At 40.1% G+C, this 19,589-nt stretch overlaps 1 protein-coding gene across 2 annotated transcripts in view; it reads left to right on the top strand.

The window, feature by feature from the left end:
- Window positions 1-19,589, top strand: part of helz (helicase with zinc finger) — a 64,806-nt gene that overhangs the window by 20,648 nt on the left and 24,569 nt on the right. For both annotated transcript variants that reach the window (XM_038713879.1, XM_038713878.1), the window contains 8 exons: window positions 61-216; window positions 520-790; window positions 5,280-5,406; window positions 5,562-5,774; window positions 7,400-7,530; window positions 9,795-9,974; window positions 12,104-12,205; window positions 13,909-14,087. In XM_038713879.1, coding sequence (XP_038569807.1) covers window positions 61-216; window positions 520-790; window positions 5,280-5,406; window positions 5,562-5,774; window positions 7,400-7,530; window positions 9,795-9,974; window positions 12,104-12,205; window positions 13,909-14,087 — 1,359 coding nt within the window. The remainder of the gene's footprint in view (window positions 1-60; window positions 217-519; window positions 791-5,279; window positions 5,407-5,561; window positions 5,775-7,399; window positions 7,531-9,794; window positions 9,975-12,103; window positions 12,206-13,908; window positions 14,088-19,589) is intronic.

Genomic DNA, 19,589 nt, shown 5'->3' with positions numbered 1-19,589 from the left:
CTTTTGTTTAATCTACAATAGATTGCAAGTTTAAAACTTTCAACTTTGTTGTTCTGACAGTGGCAGCAGACAATGGCCTGGACCACTGTGTCTACCAGGTAGCTGTGGGCTTCAGCACTGAAATCTTTGGTACCTTCCGACAGACCGTTGTTTTTGACTTCGGCTCAGAGCCTGTGCTGATGCAGAGGATCATGGTGGATGCTGCCTCTATTGAAGGTATGCTAAAAGCAAGAAAGACATCTGAAGGACTTTTGTCAGTTGTATATTTTTTACAAGTTTTGTCAATGTATATAAAATCATAAAGAAGTGACACGACTTTTTATTTTAATTTGAAAACATTATCTATTCAGGTATACATTGTTTTCTAATCATGTTAGGATGGGTATGTTTTCTTGCATGTCATATTTAGTAGAGTTTTGAGTTTTCAAATCTTTTGAGAAGATGCTTATTTTATGTGTGGATCACAATCAACTTACAGTACCAAATGCTTTCAACCGCCCTCTTGTCCTTTGTTCTCAGACCTAGAACACCTAATGGCGGCCAGGCAGCAGCTCTTGATGACTGCAAAGCGCTGGGATCCTTCTTGTAAGACCATCGTAGAATTCATTCCTAATGAAACGATGGCTGAGCTGGAACGCAGCCTCCTCTCCCGCTATCAGATCCCTCTGTCGGCCGACCAGCTCTTCACCCAGTCAGTCCTGGATAAGACTCTGACCAAAGACAACTACCAGGCCCGACTGCATGACCTGCTCTACATTGAAGAGATTGCACAATATAAGGAAGTTAGCAAGTGAGTATACATTTTTTCATGGTTTCTTGTAGTAAAATAGATTATTCCATAAATGTACATAATTCTGAATAAAAAAGCCTGAACAACACTGAGTGAGATATTTGAGTTAAACTTGTTGAGAAAGCCAGTAAACAATGGTAGTTGTTTAGGATTTAATTAATTCTAGCTTAAGTGTTAAGCTGTGTGCTAAAGTTTCAATTAAATGACAAAAGTGGAATGCAGACTAAAATGTGAATAAACTTACTGTGCAGTGCTAAAAGATAAGTTGATAAGCAAATGTATCTTGGTCACAACACTGCAGACTCCGTAGCCTTCTTGGTGATGGTAACAAGGTCACCATAATTTTTCCAATCCTGACCATAAGTATGTCAATATGTTTTGTCAAAAAATTATAAGATTGTAATTTTGACTCAACTGTGCCTCAAGAAGAAATCTAAATGTACATGGGATATGTGTCTATCTGCATATCTCCTACAATGCCAATTTAAAACCATAGCCTTGCTGTCTTGTCATTCTAAGGCGTAGACAAAACTAATGTTCCAAATGTCCAAATGCCAAGGTGACTCTGGCAGTGTTGACGAACACTGAAAGTATCCTTCTGAAAGCTACTAACAATTTGGAACTTGTGAGTTGAAACTGTTGCAAAACAACATTCACTGAAATCTAGCTTGGAAAACTACATTTCTAGTGCATCAGTCAAATTCGAAAACATATTATTTTATAATGTCATCCCAAATAAAAAAATAATCGTAACTCAAGGTCAACTTACCGTCCCTTTTTAACTGGAGCCTTTCAAAATTGCAATGCAATTGTGCATCCTTAACAACTGAACAGAAAACACTTCACTGACAGGTCAGACCAGTCTACATAGTGGGCCTCTTGTCAGTAATTTAGCTACAAATAGCAAACCTTGCTCTGTTGTGTTTTTTTATACTTTACTTGACATGACTACTTCTAAACAGTCGGTGATGGTTTTGTTTGTTTTTCTTTTTTTTTGTTAGTATGTAATAATATATTATGCATTCAATAATATAATAACATATGTTATTTATTCATTATTTATAATCTGACTACTTAAAATATATAGTGATTGTTTCAGTACATATACCAATGTGGACCCTATCTGAGGTAGAGTGGTGTAAATACAGTGGGTACGGAAAGTATTCAGACCCCTTTAAATTTTTCACTCTTTGTTTCATTGCAGCCATTTTCCAAAAATCAAAAAGTTCATTTTATTTCTCAGTAATGTACACTCAGCACCCCATCTTGACAGAAAAAAACAGATTTTTACAAATTTATTAAAAAAGAAAAACTGAAATATCACATGGTCATAAGTATTCAGACCCTTTGCCGTGACACTCATATTTAACTCAGGTGCTGTCTATTTCTTCTGATCATCCTTGAGATGGTTCTACACCTTCATTTGAGTCCAGCTGTGTTTGATTATACTGATTGGACTTGATTAGGAAAGCCACACACCTGTCTATATAAGACCTTACAGCTCACAGTGCATGTCAGAGCAAATGAGAATCATGAGGTCAACTGCCTGAAGAGCTCAGAGACAGAATTGTGGCAAGGCACAGATCTGGCCAAGGTTACAAAAAAATTTCTGCTGCACTTAAGGTTCCTAAGAGCACAGTGGCCTCCATAACCCTCAAATGGAAGACGTTTGGGACGACCAGAACCCTTCCTAGAGCTGGCCGTCCGGCCAAACTGAGCTATCGGGGGAGAAGAGCCTTGGTGAGAGAGGTAAAGAAGAACCCAAAGGTCACTGTGGCTGAGCTCCAGAGATGCAGTCGGGAGATGGGAGAAAGTTGTAGTAAGTCAACCATCACTGCAGCAATCCACCAGTCGGGGCTTTATGGCAGAGTGGCCGACGGAAGCCTCTCCTCAGTGCAAGACACATGAAAGCCCGCATGGAGTTTGCTAAAAAACACCTGAAGGACTCCAAGATGGTGATAAATAAGATCCTCTGGTCTGATGAGACCAAGATAGAACTTTTTGGCCTTAATTCTAAGCGGTATGTGTGGAGAAAACCAGGCACTGCTCATCACCTGTCCAATACAGTCTCAACAGTGAAGCATGGTGGTGGCAGCATCATGCTGTGGGGGTGTTTTTCAGCTGCAGGGACAGGACGACTGGTTGCAATCGAGGGAAAGATGAATGCGGCCAAGTACAGGGATATCCTGGACGAAAACCTTTTCCAGAGTGCTCTGGACCTCAGACTGGGCCGAAGGTTTACCTTCCAACAAGACAATGACCCTAAGCACACCGCTAAAATAACAGGAGTGGCTTCATAACAACTCCGTGGCTGTTCTTGAATGGCCCAGCCAGAGCCCTGACTTAAACCCAATTGAGCATCTCTGGAGAGACCTGAAAATGGCTGTCCACCAACGTTTACCATCCAACCTGACAGAACTGGAGAGGATCTGCAAGGAGGAATGGCAGAGGATACCCAAATCCAGATGTGAAAAACTTGTTGCATCTTTCCCAAAACGACTCATGGCTGTATTAGATCAAAAGGGTGCTTCTACTAAATACTGAGCAAAGGGTCTGAATACTTATGACCATGTGATATTTCAGTTTTTCTTTTTTAATAAATTTGCAAAAATGTCTACATTTCTGGTTTTTTTCTGTCAAGATGGGGTGCTGAGTGTACATTACTGAGAAATAAAATGAACTTTTTAGATTTTTGGAAAATGGCTGCAATGAAACAAAGAGTGAAAAATTTAAAGGGGTCTGAATACTTTCCGTACCCACTGTATTTTGTTGAGATGTCAACCCACCACAAGGTGTCAGACTCAACCTTCATTGTAAGTTTGCTATGTGAGAGACTCTGTATCTCTCTCGCACACACACTCACAGTTCCAGTGCCATCTAATAACGTGTCTACAGTGATTCTTTACCCGCTGCTCCACACTAAGTGCCATGCTGATTACAGGTGAAATCACAGTTAATATTTAATCCCACATTCCCCCTCTACTTTAAATGTCTCAGCTTTCCTCTTTGCTCTTAGTTTGATCTTGTCTCAGTGTCATTCGACATGGTAAGGAATTGAATCACGGATCCCTTCCTGTTATCTGTCCTGCAGTATGAAATGTTCTTTCAATCTGCCGCATTTCCGGTTTTCATAATCCCTCTACCTATTAAACCATCTATGTTCTGGCAGGTTCTAATGCTTTTCATGGCACATTGAGTTTCAGCAGGAGATTTCTGGTGAAGGGTGGATTTCCTCTATGGGATCTGCAAATGGCATACAGCTGTTAAAAGCTTGATTCAGTCCTTTACATTGCAATTTAGAAATATCTCCATTAGAATATATTTTAATAATCTCACGCTACATTTATTTCTTGCTGGATGAGAGTGGCAGCCTCCAATTTGGCAGTCTGGTATCAGGAGGTCAAGAAGCATCACCTGATTATCAAATGTGAATAATGGAGAAGCAAGAGTGCCTTGCTGTTTGTTTTTGTCCCTGTTTCTTTCCCTCAATGAGAGTATAGCCAGAACGCTGATGCAAAACCATAACAAGTCCCTTTGGTTACGTAATACCACTGGTTTGTAATTTAATACAGAATGTGTTTACTTATCTGCATATGTTAATCATCCATCAGAGTTCACCACCAATATTGCTTACTATTTCATCATTTCAGATCCAACAGAGACTAGAGAAGCAACAAGCTGGAACTGAATTTTGTCCCAAAAGCGCTTCAATCTTCCACAAAATATGTGCATGGATAAGCTTTGTGCCAGTGGTTGTTTTTCTCTGAAGGACTGACATCTTAAAATAATTTGGTTGCTTTTTAGTTCCCTCACTGATAAAGTTTTATAGTGGTGACCTTACATTTTGAAAAATTTCTAAGGCTATTACAAAATGACAGTAAATAGGTATTTAGTGATTTTCTGGAAACTATGTTAACCATATATTCAGCTTCAGACTTTTGTCTTCACAGTGGCCAATGCACAAACACGTGATGCTCAGCTTAAAAGTGATCATTTCTTTCACTATCCCCAAATATTTGCTCACCTTAACAGTGTATAACTGATTTTTAATGTACTGCTGATAAGAGTGAATGATATGCAGGTATTTATGGGGCCACTATAGCAAATCAAATGTCAAAGAATGCTCCTATGCCAGAGGCATGAATGCATGATGCACTTGGTTTCACATATCGCTGTTTTGATGCACTGACAGTTTGGTTATTAAATGAAGAATCCACAACCGCTTATCTTAAGAGCAAATGTATGCTTGTGTCCGGAGTGAGACTATACAGCAACCGAATAATGGTTATGTGGCAGAAGGTAGAACCGTTCCAGGGTTAAAATGTCAGCAGTACAGAGAGGATAGATTATTCATAAGAGAACATATTGTGATCGTGGTACTAGTTTATTGATAACACTTGACAAAACTTTGTGATTGTGATCCTTTTTTAACCTTGATTCATCTGCAGTCTGCAACAGCATAACCAAATCTCCACATTTCTCCCCCCAGGTTTAACATCAAAGTTAACCTGCAGCTTGTCACCAGCTTTATGCTGACCGGCATTTCTGTTGGAGCCAAGTATGCCCAGAATGGACAGCTCTTTGCACGCTTCAAACTTACTGAAACACTTTCTGAGGTAACTGGATTGGTTGCATTGGTAATTGCCATAAGCTTGCGACATCGGTGTCTGCCTTTTTACTCTAAGTACTCTAACTATTTGTTGGTGGCACCTGGAGCCCAGAGGTGTTAGCTAGCTAGATCTCCTGAACAGTTTTTCCTTCCTTACGTCAGGACACATTGGCTGGGCGGCTAGTGATGACCAAGGTGAATTCAGTCCTGCTGCTGCCATTGAACCGTGAGGGGGTCAGCAGCCAGCCTCCTCCTGGGGTGAAAGAGCGTGTTTACGAGGCTGTGATTGAGGAGAAGACCAAGGACTACATCTTCCTAAGGATCTGCAAGGACTGCTGTCTTGAGCTGGGGCTACAGCCTGACAGAGAAATACAGGTATGAGCTGCGCCAAGAGGACACTTGTGTGCTTAAACATGAGACATCTCTGTCCTGCTGTCACCACCAGATAGTAAATAGGACTGGTGGATTAACAGCAGTGGAAAGGGCTGGTGATTAATCTCAACACCCTAAGAGATTTTAGTTAGCGTTCAGCTCACGTTTTGGCCTTTAAAAAAAACTTCACACAGTGAGTGTTTAAGAGTTACCTGTTAATTAGCATTTCAACAAAAGGTTGCTAAACAGAAGAAGACTTCTTTCCAGGAAAACCTGTGTGTGCTAGTGCGTCTGTTTGAGCATTGACTGCTGTTTTGTCTCTGGTTCTGAGAAATCTCCCTTTATTGAATGACTTTACCTTTTGGCAGCCTCGGCTTGATATTTCTCTCCCCTCCAGCCTGAACGTCGGCAGATGAAGCAAGGCTCTGTGTTAAGTTATCAGAACGCCTACTGTGGGAGCATAATCATCTTATTCTTCTGCATTCACTGCTCCTGCCTGCTTACGAGCTACAGTTTCATTTCCCTATCTTCTCTATGGGTTCTTACAATATTCCACACAGCCTTGATGTTTCATGCTCTTCTAGCTCCCACATATCTGAGACTTTCCGGTTCTTGTATTCATTGTTTATTTCACTTTCTTGCCCACTTTCCTTCTTACTGTGTTCACTCTTCTTTTTATCTCATTTATTTTTCCCCCTCTCCTTCTAATTTTCACACTCCTATCCTAAAGGTATTGCATACTTTACAGTATACCTGTTAAGAGCCTGTCCTCTGTCTGTATGATGATGAGGCCCTCCAGCAGTGAAAACAAAATCTTAGCAATTACATAAAATTGGTTTAAACCAAGGGATTAAATAGAAATGTAAATGCACCAAGGTCCCCCAAGACATCAAAAGTAGAGCACTGTTCAACCTTGTAATTTATGGCAGGGCCGGTGCTAAATAAACATGGCGCGGAATTGAAAAACAGGCACTTTTTGGGGGCCGTTCCAGGTGTTACTGTCCTGCCCAGTGCCCCACTTTCTCTGACTGTGAAGAATCTCCATACCATGAAGCTGGTTTTGCAGAATGATGCTGCTGTTTTGGGATTATTGTTTTCTTAATTGTTTTGGTGCACTTTGAATTCTGAGATATTGACAGGTGGACACACATGTATGTCTGTATAAATCCGGTCTATGCAGTTAAATTAGCTGTAGATGGGCTTCATTCAAGGTCTATAAATATCTCAAAAAATGAGTATCAAGATATTTAGAGAAAAGAGTTGGGATGCATCAAATCGTCATTTAGCTGTAGAGCAACTGGCAGTATTGTGGTCTTAATTGGTTGGTCTAGAAAATAATTTAATTTGAGTACTCGCACTTAAAATATAATGCTTAATCCTCAGAGTGGTGTGATGTATTGCATGTATTACATGTATTGTTTTTAATGAATGTGTTTTTCCTATAAATCATGAAAGAGATTAATGAGCTCAAGTTGTAAACCTATTTGATCCAGTATAATGCAACCCTAACAAAATCTTTTTGGAATCTTATCAGATTGATTACATTGTATTGCTTCTCTGTAGATGGACATAGACAAGTTTGGTGGATTGACTGCTGAGTAAGCTTTTCTGTATTGCCTCTGTGTAAGGTGGAGCTCCAGTTCCAGCTTAACAGACTGCCACTGTGTGAGATGCACTATGCCCTTGATCGCATCAAAGATAATACCATCCTTTTCCCTGACATTGGCCTTGTACCCACCATCCCCTGGAGCCCAAACAGGTGTGTATTCCACCTTCACACATACATTGAACGGTTGAAGGCTGATTCAGAAATGTGTTTTACGTTAAAGGCAACCATCAATATTTTATTCAGATAGAATGGTTTTCACCTCCTTCATGCTTGTGTCTCACTCCATTGATTCAGTGAGAACTCTGTGTGGTACACAGAGGCAGTAATGTGGTACATTACTGCCTTTAAGTGACTGGAAAATAGGCAAAGACAAATAAATGAATAAATGAACACATGGCTGATTGTTTCATGTTGCTGTGTGGAAGAGGGAACCTTCTTTCATGTTGCGGATGAACAATGTGGATATCTGATAATAAATAAAGGCTACAACTTCCATTTATATAATTTTAACCTGTTGAAAACAGACGCCCCCCCCGGTACCGGGGGCTCAGGGCAAAACCTCTGATTTCATTTTTCAATTTTCACCGTTTTAAGTCCAAAAATCCACCTTTTTTGTTGCTCTGAGTCCCAGCGCGCACCATCTTGATTATTGCGCAATACCCATGAGCTGCCTGCCGTCTCTCGTCTGTTTCTGCAGAGCATGTGTACTAAAGCTGCACTTCTCATAGTGCCGCTTTAATACGCATGGTCTTTTTGTCCATTTTCTGGCGGACCCGTTGGAGATACATAGACATGCAGGGTATTAAATGAAAGGTCTGCACAAGATGGATCGATTGATCATTACTGTGGGATGTTCCATTGTCAATCTACAGGCCTGTAAAGCATGGGTGTACTTTTGTTGAGAGGAATGTTGATGAATATTCACTGTTTTTATCAATATTTCAATGTTTTGTTATTTGGAACTTGGTTGTATGGACAGAAATAGGGTTTTAAAGATATCTCCCCGTAAAATTCAACATTTAAACAATAAATATTGGACATTAGCCTGGTATATTTAGAAAATATTGTATAACTGGTATTTTAGTTTATTTTCATGGAATTTACAGTTAGAATTGCATTCTAGGTGTATTACATGATATTCAGTTGCATTATAAGCTTCCTTACAATGGTTTTGATGGTTTATTACATTAAAATATAGCTGTTTTTACCATTTCTTCTGTATTGCATCTCCATGTAGTTTGTAATGGTAAAATAAATATGTTAATGTACAATGGATTTATATTCCTTAGCTTCTGACCTTTCAAAGGAGTCCAGAATTATGCTTCTAGGCCAAATGGTTGAGGAGTTATTCCGGATTCATTTTGGGTATGTCATTTTAGGCGTCTTTCCTGAAAAAGGGTGTCCGTTTTCAACAGAGATGGAAGATGTTTGGAAAGAGTATGTACACATTCATGCATAGTAAATACTGCTAATCTTAAACAGTTATTATACGGAAATTAATGTAATACCTGCACACATATAAGCTTGACAAATACCTTGACAGAGGAGACACCACATCATTTCGAGAGTTGAGCGAATATCTCTCGCCTTGGTGACTTGCGGCCATCCTGAAATGCTGGCAGCTCCTTGCAACTTTAGATATCTCTCTCTGGAGTTGGACAGGTGACGGGAGCAAGGCAGTAATCTTTATTGACTAGAGCCAACTATAATCCCCTGTGATTTTCAGGGCAGCGGCTTTGTCTAGGCTCCAGAATATGGTTGTTGTAGAGTTTTGTTTTAATTGGGAATGTGGAAAAGTGAGGGTGTTTGATTAAATGTGGGCCAAGGAGTGAATTCAGCTGAAGTTGGTAGTGGTCTCTTTCACTCACTCACTCACTCACTCACTCACTCACACTCACACTCACACTCACACACACACACACACACACACACACACACACACACACACACACACACACACACTCACACACAGGGAGTTTGCTATATGTTAAGACATAAATGTGTTACTGCAATTTAACTTCTGACTTGAGTTGATCTGATCTGTACTAACAACCAGCATGTCTAATTTATTTAATATTGTAAATGTCAAATATCAATTAAGTCAACTGCATGATACAATGACAGAACATTTGCATATATTATGGAAAACAAAGTAATGTGCACGCATTTACTGTGATTCTGTGCAAGAATCTTTCTTCCTCACTTTCTCTGTCCCACTGAAGTTATTTGGATTACCAGAATATTTCTCTGTCTCATGTTAAAAGCTGCTAATTGTTTTTCAGGCAATATCTAACTGCTAAATGCTTGAAAACTGCTGCTTAAATAAAACAAACAAAAAAACAAATTCTGTATGTTCATTAAAAGTTCATCTAATGATTCATCTAATCATATCCCCATCCTCCCTCCGCCCTCAGGCAGTGGGACGAGCAGCTGGATCCTCGCCTGAATGCCAAGCAGAAAGAGGCCATCCTGGCCATCACCACACCAGTCTCTATTTCCCTGCCCCCGATCCTCATCATTGGGCCCTACGGCACCGGCAAGACCTTCACCCTGGCACAGGCTGTCAAGCACATCCTTCGCCAGGACCACAGCAGGTCTGTAACTGTAACCCTTTTTTCTTAGTCATTTGACGATATTGATGATGACAATACTTCAAATTGTTGGCCTACCTCTGTTTCAAAAAAAAGGGGTGACAAAGGTTGGGCTTTTTCATTATCATCGCGATTGTGTTATATTTGGATCACCACAGTTTTAAAGCAAAGCAGTGTCAAAATAACACCTCTTTGTGATTTGCTTTTGTGTTTGAATATGGCCGTTTTATTCTTCGGAAATCACGTGTTTGAACTGATAGCTTAGAGCACTGTCCTCCTTCCTTCCAGCACTTGACAGCAAGTTGGGTTATTGCAATATGATTTTAAAAAATTTCATATTAAAAATTATACTTAATTATACATTATTGTGAACGATATGATATGTGGCACACCCCTAGTTGGCATCAATCATAAAAGCTTCAGATCGCAAGGGAGGCCAATTAAAGGGTGCCATCGAGGTATTGGGCTGTGCAGTGGTCTTGGTTTTAGCTTGAGGGCAGTGGGAGCCTTGAGTTTGACATTAAAGGTTTAAGAAAACACTGAGCTGCGAAGTGTCAAGCTGCGGTGTGGGGGTGTGGTGTGTTTGTACTGTGTGGACATGTTAGCATCCATCTCTCAGGGGGTCGTTTGGATGAATTTGTCATTCGTGGTCAATGCACATGGTTAGTGTTATTATCAATGCATTCATTATTACATTACATTTATTCATTTGGCTGACACTTTTATCCAATGTATATATGCTGTATATGTCAGAGGTTGCATGCCTCTGGAGCAACTAGGGGTTAAGTGTATGCTAAGGGACACAATGGTGTCTCATAGTGGATTCGAACCTGGGTTTCTCACACCAAAGGCATGCGTCTTATCCACTGGGCCACACAGTGTTGGAGAACAATAAAACATTTTTCATCATTAGTAAACTCCCTCACTGTGTGCGGATACCCACAGGAAATTCTGCAGTTTCTTGTGTTAGATGCAAAGCGATGTAGCACAAGCACATAAATGGTTCTCTGGTCTTTATGAAAAATGAATGCAATACTTTGGACAGTGTCCTCTGAACAGACGTGTAATGTAAAAGAAAAAAATGGCCCTTGAAAAATATGTAGCAATGTAATATTCATTCCTCATTTCACTGTGAATACATATAATATTCTATCTTTAGGATGAATTATAGATATTTTAAAAGCCAAGACATGTCGAAGTATACCCTCTTGACGAGTGGTGCCTGCTCATCATACTGTTACAATAAGATTTAACAGTTGGAAAACATTAGATTGCTGTGAGGTGTACCAAATATGTGTTTAATGTTCGAAGCTTTCTCTGCATATCTGTCACTATGTTCCACCACTGCTTAAAATGGTATAACTATAAAAGACAGTTTTGCACAGCTTTCAATTTTAAGTAGTGTACAAACTGACTTTGCTGGCTCTATTATTACTATTATTGTTATTATTGATGTTAGGCAAGTGTATAAAGATATTACGTTCTTCCTTTACTCATATTGTATGTTTTATAATATGTATGTGTATATGTATTTTATATATTATGGCATGTTGAGTAATAGTATTTATGTAAATACACTTTGATCATTCAGATGGGATCATAGACCTTAATCAACAAGTCAGTCAATCAGTCTGTATCAGTCCCTCCTCCCCTCCGCTGTTATTCACGGCCTGCAGGTAACATCACCTGGTGGAAGGAGGAGCAGCTGGTTTGTTTCAAGACATTATAGGACCTGCTAGTCTCGATAGCAGTATCAATAAGCTTAGACCTTAGGGATTTTCAGGCTTTGAGAAATTTTGGAACCGGGTATCGATCCCCATCCCTAGTTTTAACTGTGTTTATTGTTGATTTATGATTGGGAGGTGTTTTATTTTAGAAATTGACCAGATTCTCTCTGCTGTTCTGTGTCTGACTTCCTGTCTGGTTCATCTGCGCTGTGCTGCTTTTCGTGGCTTCCATCAAAAATAGACTGGCAGTTTAGCAAAACTTCAATAAAACAAATTGCAAATCAAATCGTAATCGCAATATCTGACAAAAGAAATCGCAGTTAGATTCCCCCCCCCCCCAAAATCGTTCAGTCCTACTGCGTATCATGCTTTATGTCTGACGTTGTTTGTCTTTTGTCTGTACAGGGTCCTGATCTGCACCCACTCGAACAGTGCGGCTGACCTTTACATTAAGGACTACCTTCATCCATATGTTGAAGCAGGCAATCCACATGCCAGACCTCTCAGGTATGGAAGCGCACTTACCTAAAGAAGATGTGATGGCTAAGGGCAGAAACATGCTAATGTGTGCAACAGTTATAATATGCAGTAGTGCCCTAAAGGAAACGTTATACTAAAGATATATTTCAAGATTCATATCTGTTTACATTTGTATGTCATGCTGCAGTTCATCCCAATTTTGAGAGACACTTCTCGGGTTCATGTGGTAGCTGCAAAAGTGTCGTAACGGACCCACAATAAGCCAGTTCTGATATACTGAAATGGCATGAAGACCCTAACTTGCCTTCAGTTGATTAAAAAAATGAAAACTTGCCTGTGCCTGTGACACATCTGTTACATTTTAGGTCTACAGCCTTCCAAAGCCCATTCATGCCTTACAGCAGTGGTAGTTTGACTAGTGTGAGCCTCTTGAAGCCCCTTATCTGGTCAGTTCACTGGTGTTTAAAGTTTGTGATATAACCAAAATGGACAGATTTCATATGAGGTTTTGGGTGATACTACAAAAATTGCTGGTATTAAACATCAACTCCGATACAGTTAAATTGAATCCTTTGTTCAGTGGCTGTGGCCTGTCTGTCAGCTGAGACCATGTTAGCCGGCGAGCATCTGTACAACACTCACTCGTTTATACACCAATTGGATTACCATTTTTGAAAAGCCTGCAGTCAGAATAATACCTCCATATTATACAGATGACTGGGCTGTTTTTGCCCCACAGCAGTGACAGTCAGACATTTTCTGACTTTTGAGATGTGACTTCAAGCCTCCAGTTCACAGGAGAGTTCCTGTGCTTTTTAGAACTGGAGGCAACAAACACGCACAAGTTCATTAAACTGCATCAGTAACTTCTTCTAATCGCGTTTCATAAAAACCAGAGGTCAGAAAGGACAGGAAGGCGATATCTGCTTTGACCAGCCAGCGCCCAACGTGACAGCTGTGTAAGGTACCATATGGTCAATCAAATGACTTGTTTCACATGAGTGGGTAGTCTGATTTCAGTGGATTCCAGTGTGAAATCCTCCATAACAACTGTAGCAACCTCCCCTCTTAGCTGCCCTTGTCCCCTTTGGGTAAGTGGACTTATAAAGACTGTATATGACGCTAATGTGGGGGACTAACCAACATCCCATGAAGGCAACATGTAAGTTCTCCCTGCAAAACATTCAATACTTTAATTAGTTTAACTCGTGTGAAGTGAAGCAGAAATGCATAAATGATGTTTATGCCAGATATGTCTTTAAAAAGTATTTTTAGCCAGTCATGAAGCAATCTAATGCATCACCTAATCCAAGGTTGCCCCTTGCTCCATCTGTACTCATAATGGAATATCATTATTCACCATTTCATTGATGTTGATGGACCATACTGCCATGCAGATGCAAGTCCTTGTTGTGCTTTTAATAAAAAGTCATTCTGGGAAATATGAACCAAAGTGAACTAAAACTAGATAAAGCCGGTTCGGGGAGGTTAAGCGCATCAAAAATTTAGGTTTTACATTCCTTTACACAATAACCTCATGGATTTAATAAATTTAACAAGGTATGTGAATCAAAACTAGAACTCAATTCATTCACAGTGCAAATTCATGCACACCAACGAGATACGGATGGGGGAAAATTAAACGTCAGTCTCATGAGGTAATTGCTCTTGTCCCCCTTGGGTTGCATCTCTTTCTCCTGACATTTCTCCTCTCGTCACTCTGTTTCCAGGGTATACTTCAGGAACCGCTGGGTGAAGACGGTTCATCCAGTGGTCCAGCAGTACTGTCTCATCTCCAGCACACATGTCACTTTCCAGATGCCCACAAGGGAGGACATCCTCAGGCACCGCGTGGTGGTGGTCACCCTCAGCACCTCCCAATACCTCTGCCAGCTTGACTTGGAGCCCGGTAAGTCTAATATGGAAAGATTTTTGGTCATCTCAAGTTTAGCAAGGCTGCCTAGGGATGGTTGTTGTGAACAACCATTGCCCTCAGCAGTTTTCTTTATCTTTGCCAGTTCAACTTTGAACCTGATAATACAGAGTTCTTAAGAATGGTTTAGACTTGGTAGGGTTTTCCAGGTGCAGAGGGATTAAACATGAAGGGATATGGATAACTGAAAAACACCATTTGCATTGTTTCATCTAAACTTGTTTTGTTAGGCACTTTGGGTTGTGTCTTGGCATGAAAGGTGCTATACAAATAAAGTTATCAAAAGTTATCACATTTGAAGAATGAGCACAGACTAACGGTGCCTGTAAAAAGACAAATAGGCTACACACAGAACAAAAACTTTTTTAGTTACCTCGGGGGTGAATGTAAACAGCAGCAACAACATGATAATAAGGTTTTCATCTTCACATAAGTCTGACATTTGGGAAACATTGTCCACTTTGACTGTTTTTTTAAGGACAAAGCATCATCGATGTAAACGTAGAGTCCGCCTCCTTTTTCATCTTCGTCTTTCATCGGCTCAGTGAGTGCTTGAGCTGGGATGTTGATAAGCAGGGACAACAGTCTCTGTTTTCCTTTGCTGGGCCAACCTGAATTCCAATTTTGTTCAGACCAGACCTTTAGGAGCAGCATTAAGTTCAAGCTGAGCCAGCATGGCTCCTTTCCCAGCTCTCTTTCCTCTCCTCTGGGCGATTGCCTTACCTACCATGGTGCCTGGTCCGGAGGATCAAGTGGATTGTCTCAAGGTCCACTGCTCTTTAAGCCAAAACCGCGGCTTCTTATTCCGATGACTGTTGTTCTGTCATAGGTAACACGTGTTTCTGCAATAAAGGAGTAAAGAAACCGATGAAAATCTGACTGGCTGCTGCTTCTACATGCGCTGCCTGTTGCCGTAACAGTACACAATATGAAAACCCTTTCAGTCTGTTTATAATATAGCAAAGCCTATCATTTTTAACTCTTTCTGTGTCAGATAGGGCTATATGTAAATGAGGTTGATATTAAAAATATCTTGTCCTACAAAATGGAAGGAAATAGCAGTCTCAACAATAGTTTATTTATTATAGGTCTGTGATACCGCACTGTGATACATTTATATTTTCTGTCAATATAAAAATGTAAATTAATACACATTGTTAATATATGCAATTAATACACATTGTAAGTATATGCAGACACAGCTCAGTGCAATCAGTTTCCTGTTCTTTAGTCATCCCCAGTGACTCTAATATCTGTTGTTGGCAGGAGCCCACCATTTAGAGGGACAGTGCTAATTTAAGTTGTGTAAAAGACATGGAAAACAAACCAGTTTGTCATTGCAGGCTAATAACCGACTCTAATGTGTCAGCAGAGGGGGCTTTGCGTGTTGCTTGGGAACACCATTTGCCTGCTTCTAATGTATTTTACATCATTAGCCCTCCTCCCCACATTTCATCTGTCCAGATCTCCTGGTGTTTGACTGTGATGAAAATCGCCAGGAAATTAGGCAACTGGGAGCCAGCGAGTCTACTAAGTAGCGATAACAAATCTCCTACCTCTAACACATAGATGCCCCCCAAAAAAGGCAGTTATGCTGCTATCTATAATATGTTTGGTTTGATGATTTTCTTCTTTCTTTATGGCCTAGATATGGGAGCTGCATGTGCAAACTCTACATATTCTGCACATGTATGGGGTTCGGTTGCATGCGAGTTAGGTGGACTGCCTATAGGTGTGTTCTGAGACGTCTTCAGCTACATCAGACCCTGGGGATAAAAAATAACATTAAAATGTTAATACACATTCATTCATTGTAGAAATCTGTTTGCTAGCTAATTCTACCCAACAAATGCAAAGTAAAAGCCGTTGAAAACCACATCAGAAATTTCTTCTGAATTGTAGCAGGAAAAAAAATGTAGCCTCACATTTAGTCCATGGTGTTTACACATCAACTCCAAAACGGTCTCTCTTTTTTCTGGGTGCAGTCTGGATTTTCTTAACTGGAGGCATTTTATTTTGAAGATGTTTCCTGGGGTGACATGCAATGTAGCTCTGTGCATTTGTCTACCAAATCCTCCAGCTGCTGTTCAGGCTCAACTGTATTCCTGTAATTGAGCAGTCATGGGCAAGTAATTATCTACAATTAATGTCACATTTAATTATTATATCTTAAGTCCAACAAAATCTATTTAAACGAAATACTGTAATTGAGCCAGTGTGATATCAGAGAATCGTGTGGACTTTGAGGATCATTCCATACTTACCTTTTTTTTCTTCTTTTTAGCAGATGTGTGTTATGTGTTTGCCTGAGCTCAGGTGAATATTGATCTGTCCGGGTGGCTACTAGATCGTGCAGCCTGGTGATAAAAGTTTAAGACTGCAGCTCTTACTGTAGTCAATAAGGGAATGTTATCTGAAATTAAGTTAGCTCCACACGTTGTGTGGCAGGCACCAGAACACATCCAAGAACAATGTTAAAAATTCAGTCACTGCTCAGAAAAGGGATAAGTGAAATTATTATGAGTGTGACAAAGCTTTCAAACCTGATCTTTACAAAGCTTGTTGTATGAGGTAGACTTATCTCACAGACCCTTTCACACTCACAGATAACAGATTTTCCAAATCACTTTTCCAGTGTGAAAAGGGTAGAAAGAAGCTGTGAAACGGAGGATGTGAGAGACTGGGTGTGTGAGGTGAAGGAGCTGCCATTTATTATTAAACATATTTCCCCAAAATCTTTTGCAACACTGTACCTCTCTTATCTCCTTCACCTCTGCTTATTATTCCGCGCTCTTTCTTTCTTTTACCACTGTTGTTTCCAAATTCAGAAACAGATGGCGCCTACTGAAATGTAATTTTGACCTCCGGGTTAGAAATAGGTTCCCCAAGGCACGCAGCTATATCCTAGGTGAAACATTAAGTACTGTGTTCTTTAATGTCTGCCCCTCTGCCTACTTCGTGCTAATAAAGACCATCTCTGCCCTCTGCTTGCCTCTCTCCTTATCTCTACTTCCCTGCCTGGAGAAACATTCCCTTTTGTAATGACCCATGTACATCATTTGCGAGCATTATAGTTAGGGCGGGCCTGAATATCATTTTTTGAGCGTTGAAGCTTTGAGCATTTAATCACTCATTCATTTCAAGCATTGTCATCACTCAGTTTACATTGCTCACACAGAGCTGAGGGCTTCATTTTTTTTTCCCTTTGATGTGAACTGGAGCATTAAGTTCACTGCTGTGGGTGGAGGTCAGGCGTGCGGGGGGGGATCAATATTCAAATCTCTAAACTGAAAATCGGATGTGCACCCAATGATTGAATGTTCAAATATTCGGGTCCAGTCTTAGTTATAGTAGGGGTCAACAAAAGTGCCTGGTCTTAATGATTAACTAAGTGAGACAAGGGGTAGCACATCTACGCTGCATTGTTCAGCAAGTAATTTTCCATGCAGTGATAAAAAGCATAAAAAGCTCAAAGCAGGCTTTAACAGCACCAACACTCAATCTTTCTCAACACAGAAAAATTGTGCATATTGGATGTTAATTCATCCTGTAAATATCAACTATTCAGAGATTACTCAAGTGCATGATTTTAAGTATATATGTATTATCCAGACATTAGTCATGTGCATGTTATACCCCATCCCCCCACCCCTTCAATCTGTTTTTAAATGGATTTTCCAGACATTTTTTCCCCGTAATGCATCTCATTTGATTTCGCTTTTGTTTGATACACCACTTTACAACTCTGAGGGGACATCTCACTTCATAAGCTCTGATAGATAAACCCAATTATACACATTCTGCAAATGTGTACGCTATTGTAACAAAGCCTTTTTTATTAGCACCACAGTTGGGGGAACAGTTCTAGCATATCCTTCAATGCGGTGCACACACAATTCAGAGCGAACACTGGTTTGAGGCTTTATAGTTTGGGGGTGGGGGGGACATGTTTTGCAGGAATTTGTTCAAATGCCGATACTAAGGAGTGAATGTTGCCTCAAATACAAATGCTCCACCTCTTTTCTTACCAGCCCATGTTTATGTTGATTTGTTTACTTTTTGACAGTCCCTGAGTTTATTTTATTATTTCCAACTGTCACATTTCATATCTACATACTTTACTGTGGAAATGGTGTTCAGGCTTCAGAGGCTGTTTGCTGGTTGTTATTCAGCCTCTCTTGCTGCTCCCTGCTCCAGCACTCATTTGCCATGCCGTTTCATCTCCTCCCCTCACACTGCCGAGCACCGTTTGAGCTTTTTAGATCAGGGTTAGGCTACTATTCAATCCCTTTCAAAACGTCCACAAAACCCTGCCTTTTTTTGCAGGGATGGTTAATAGTCGGAGAGGAAAAAGTGAGTCAGAGGATGGCACATTGGTGACAGTTACAGGGTTTTAATACTCCTGGTGAACAACATTGTTTATTAATGTGCTAGTGTAACAATAGTGACATTACTAGGTCTGGGTATTGGTAAGAAAAATTGGATTCAGCTAGATTAACTGAGCTTTGATTTGCTTGCGATTAATTTTGACACTTATTCTCAACATAGCAATGTTTTGTATAATGTAATTCCAAAGAATTTCTTTCAAAATCATATCCAGAAAGTTACATCTTAGTAGAATCTTGTCAAATGATTTATGAGGTTTGTGCTGTAGACTAACAAAGCGACGATGAAGTGATAAGGAAACGCTTGCTTTATTTGCCCTTTTAAGAGTTTTTAATGATCTCCTTTTAGCTGTTGACTCTGGAAACTCTGCTGTTTTAGTGCGTTTAGATTTGACTGCAGCCTTTGATATGGTTAACCACTCCATTCTCTTATCCCGACTCAAACAGTGTGTCGGCATTAGGGGCACAGTCCTCAAATGGTTCAAATCATATCTGGCGGATAGAAGTTTCTCTGTTCACCTCGGTAAATTTTCTTCATTTGCTGCCTCTCTTTCTTGTGGGGTCCCCCAAGGGGCCATATTGGGCCCGTGCTTTTTTCACTGTACATGCTGCCATTGGGGTCCATTTTGAAAAAACCCAATATCTCCTTTTATTGCTTTGCAGACGACATACAAATCTATTTACCTGTAAAATCTAATGATAAAGCTGCAACTCAGTCCTTGCTCAGCTGCCTGAGAGATCTTAAAATATAGGTGAATCAGAACTTAAGAATGAGGTTGTTGTGTTCAGTCGACCTGGGGATTTAAGTGCTTATGTAGATGCTCGTGGTACTTGAAGAACGTATAGTCGTCCATTTACCAAGAATCTAGGTGTGATCTTCATGCTTTTAAATTTGAAAAACAGATTAGTTCTGTAGTAAAAGCCAGTTTCTTTCTGCTGAGACTATTGGCCAAAGTCGAGCCCTACCTGCCACGCAAAGACTTTGAAAGAGTAATCCATGCATTTATAACGTCTTGACTAGACTACTGTAATTCTTTGTATGTTGGAGTGGTTACAGTTAGTCCAGAATGCAGCAGCTCGACTTCTAACTGGA

The sequence above is a fragment of the Micropterus salmoides genome, unplaced genomic scaffold (genome assembly GCF_014851395.1).
Source record: "Micropterus salmoides isolate LMB-PRFRI ecotype aquatic unplaced genomic scaffold, ASM1485139v1 Ms_hic_scaffold_12, whole genome shotgun sequence".
Classification (NCBI taxonomy): Eukaryota; Metazoa; Chordata; class Actinopteri; order Centrarchiformes; family Centrarchidae; genus Micropterus; species Micropterus salmoides.
Note: the sequence above shows the minus strand (reverse complement) of the source record. Positions and strands in the feature narration are given on the sequence as shown.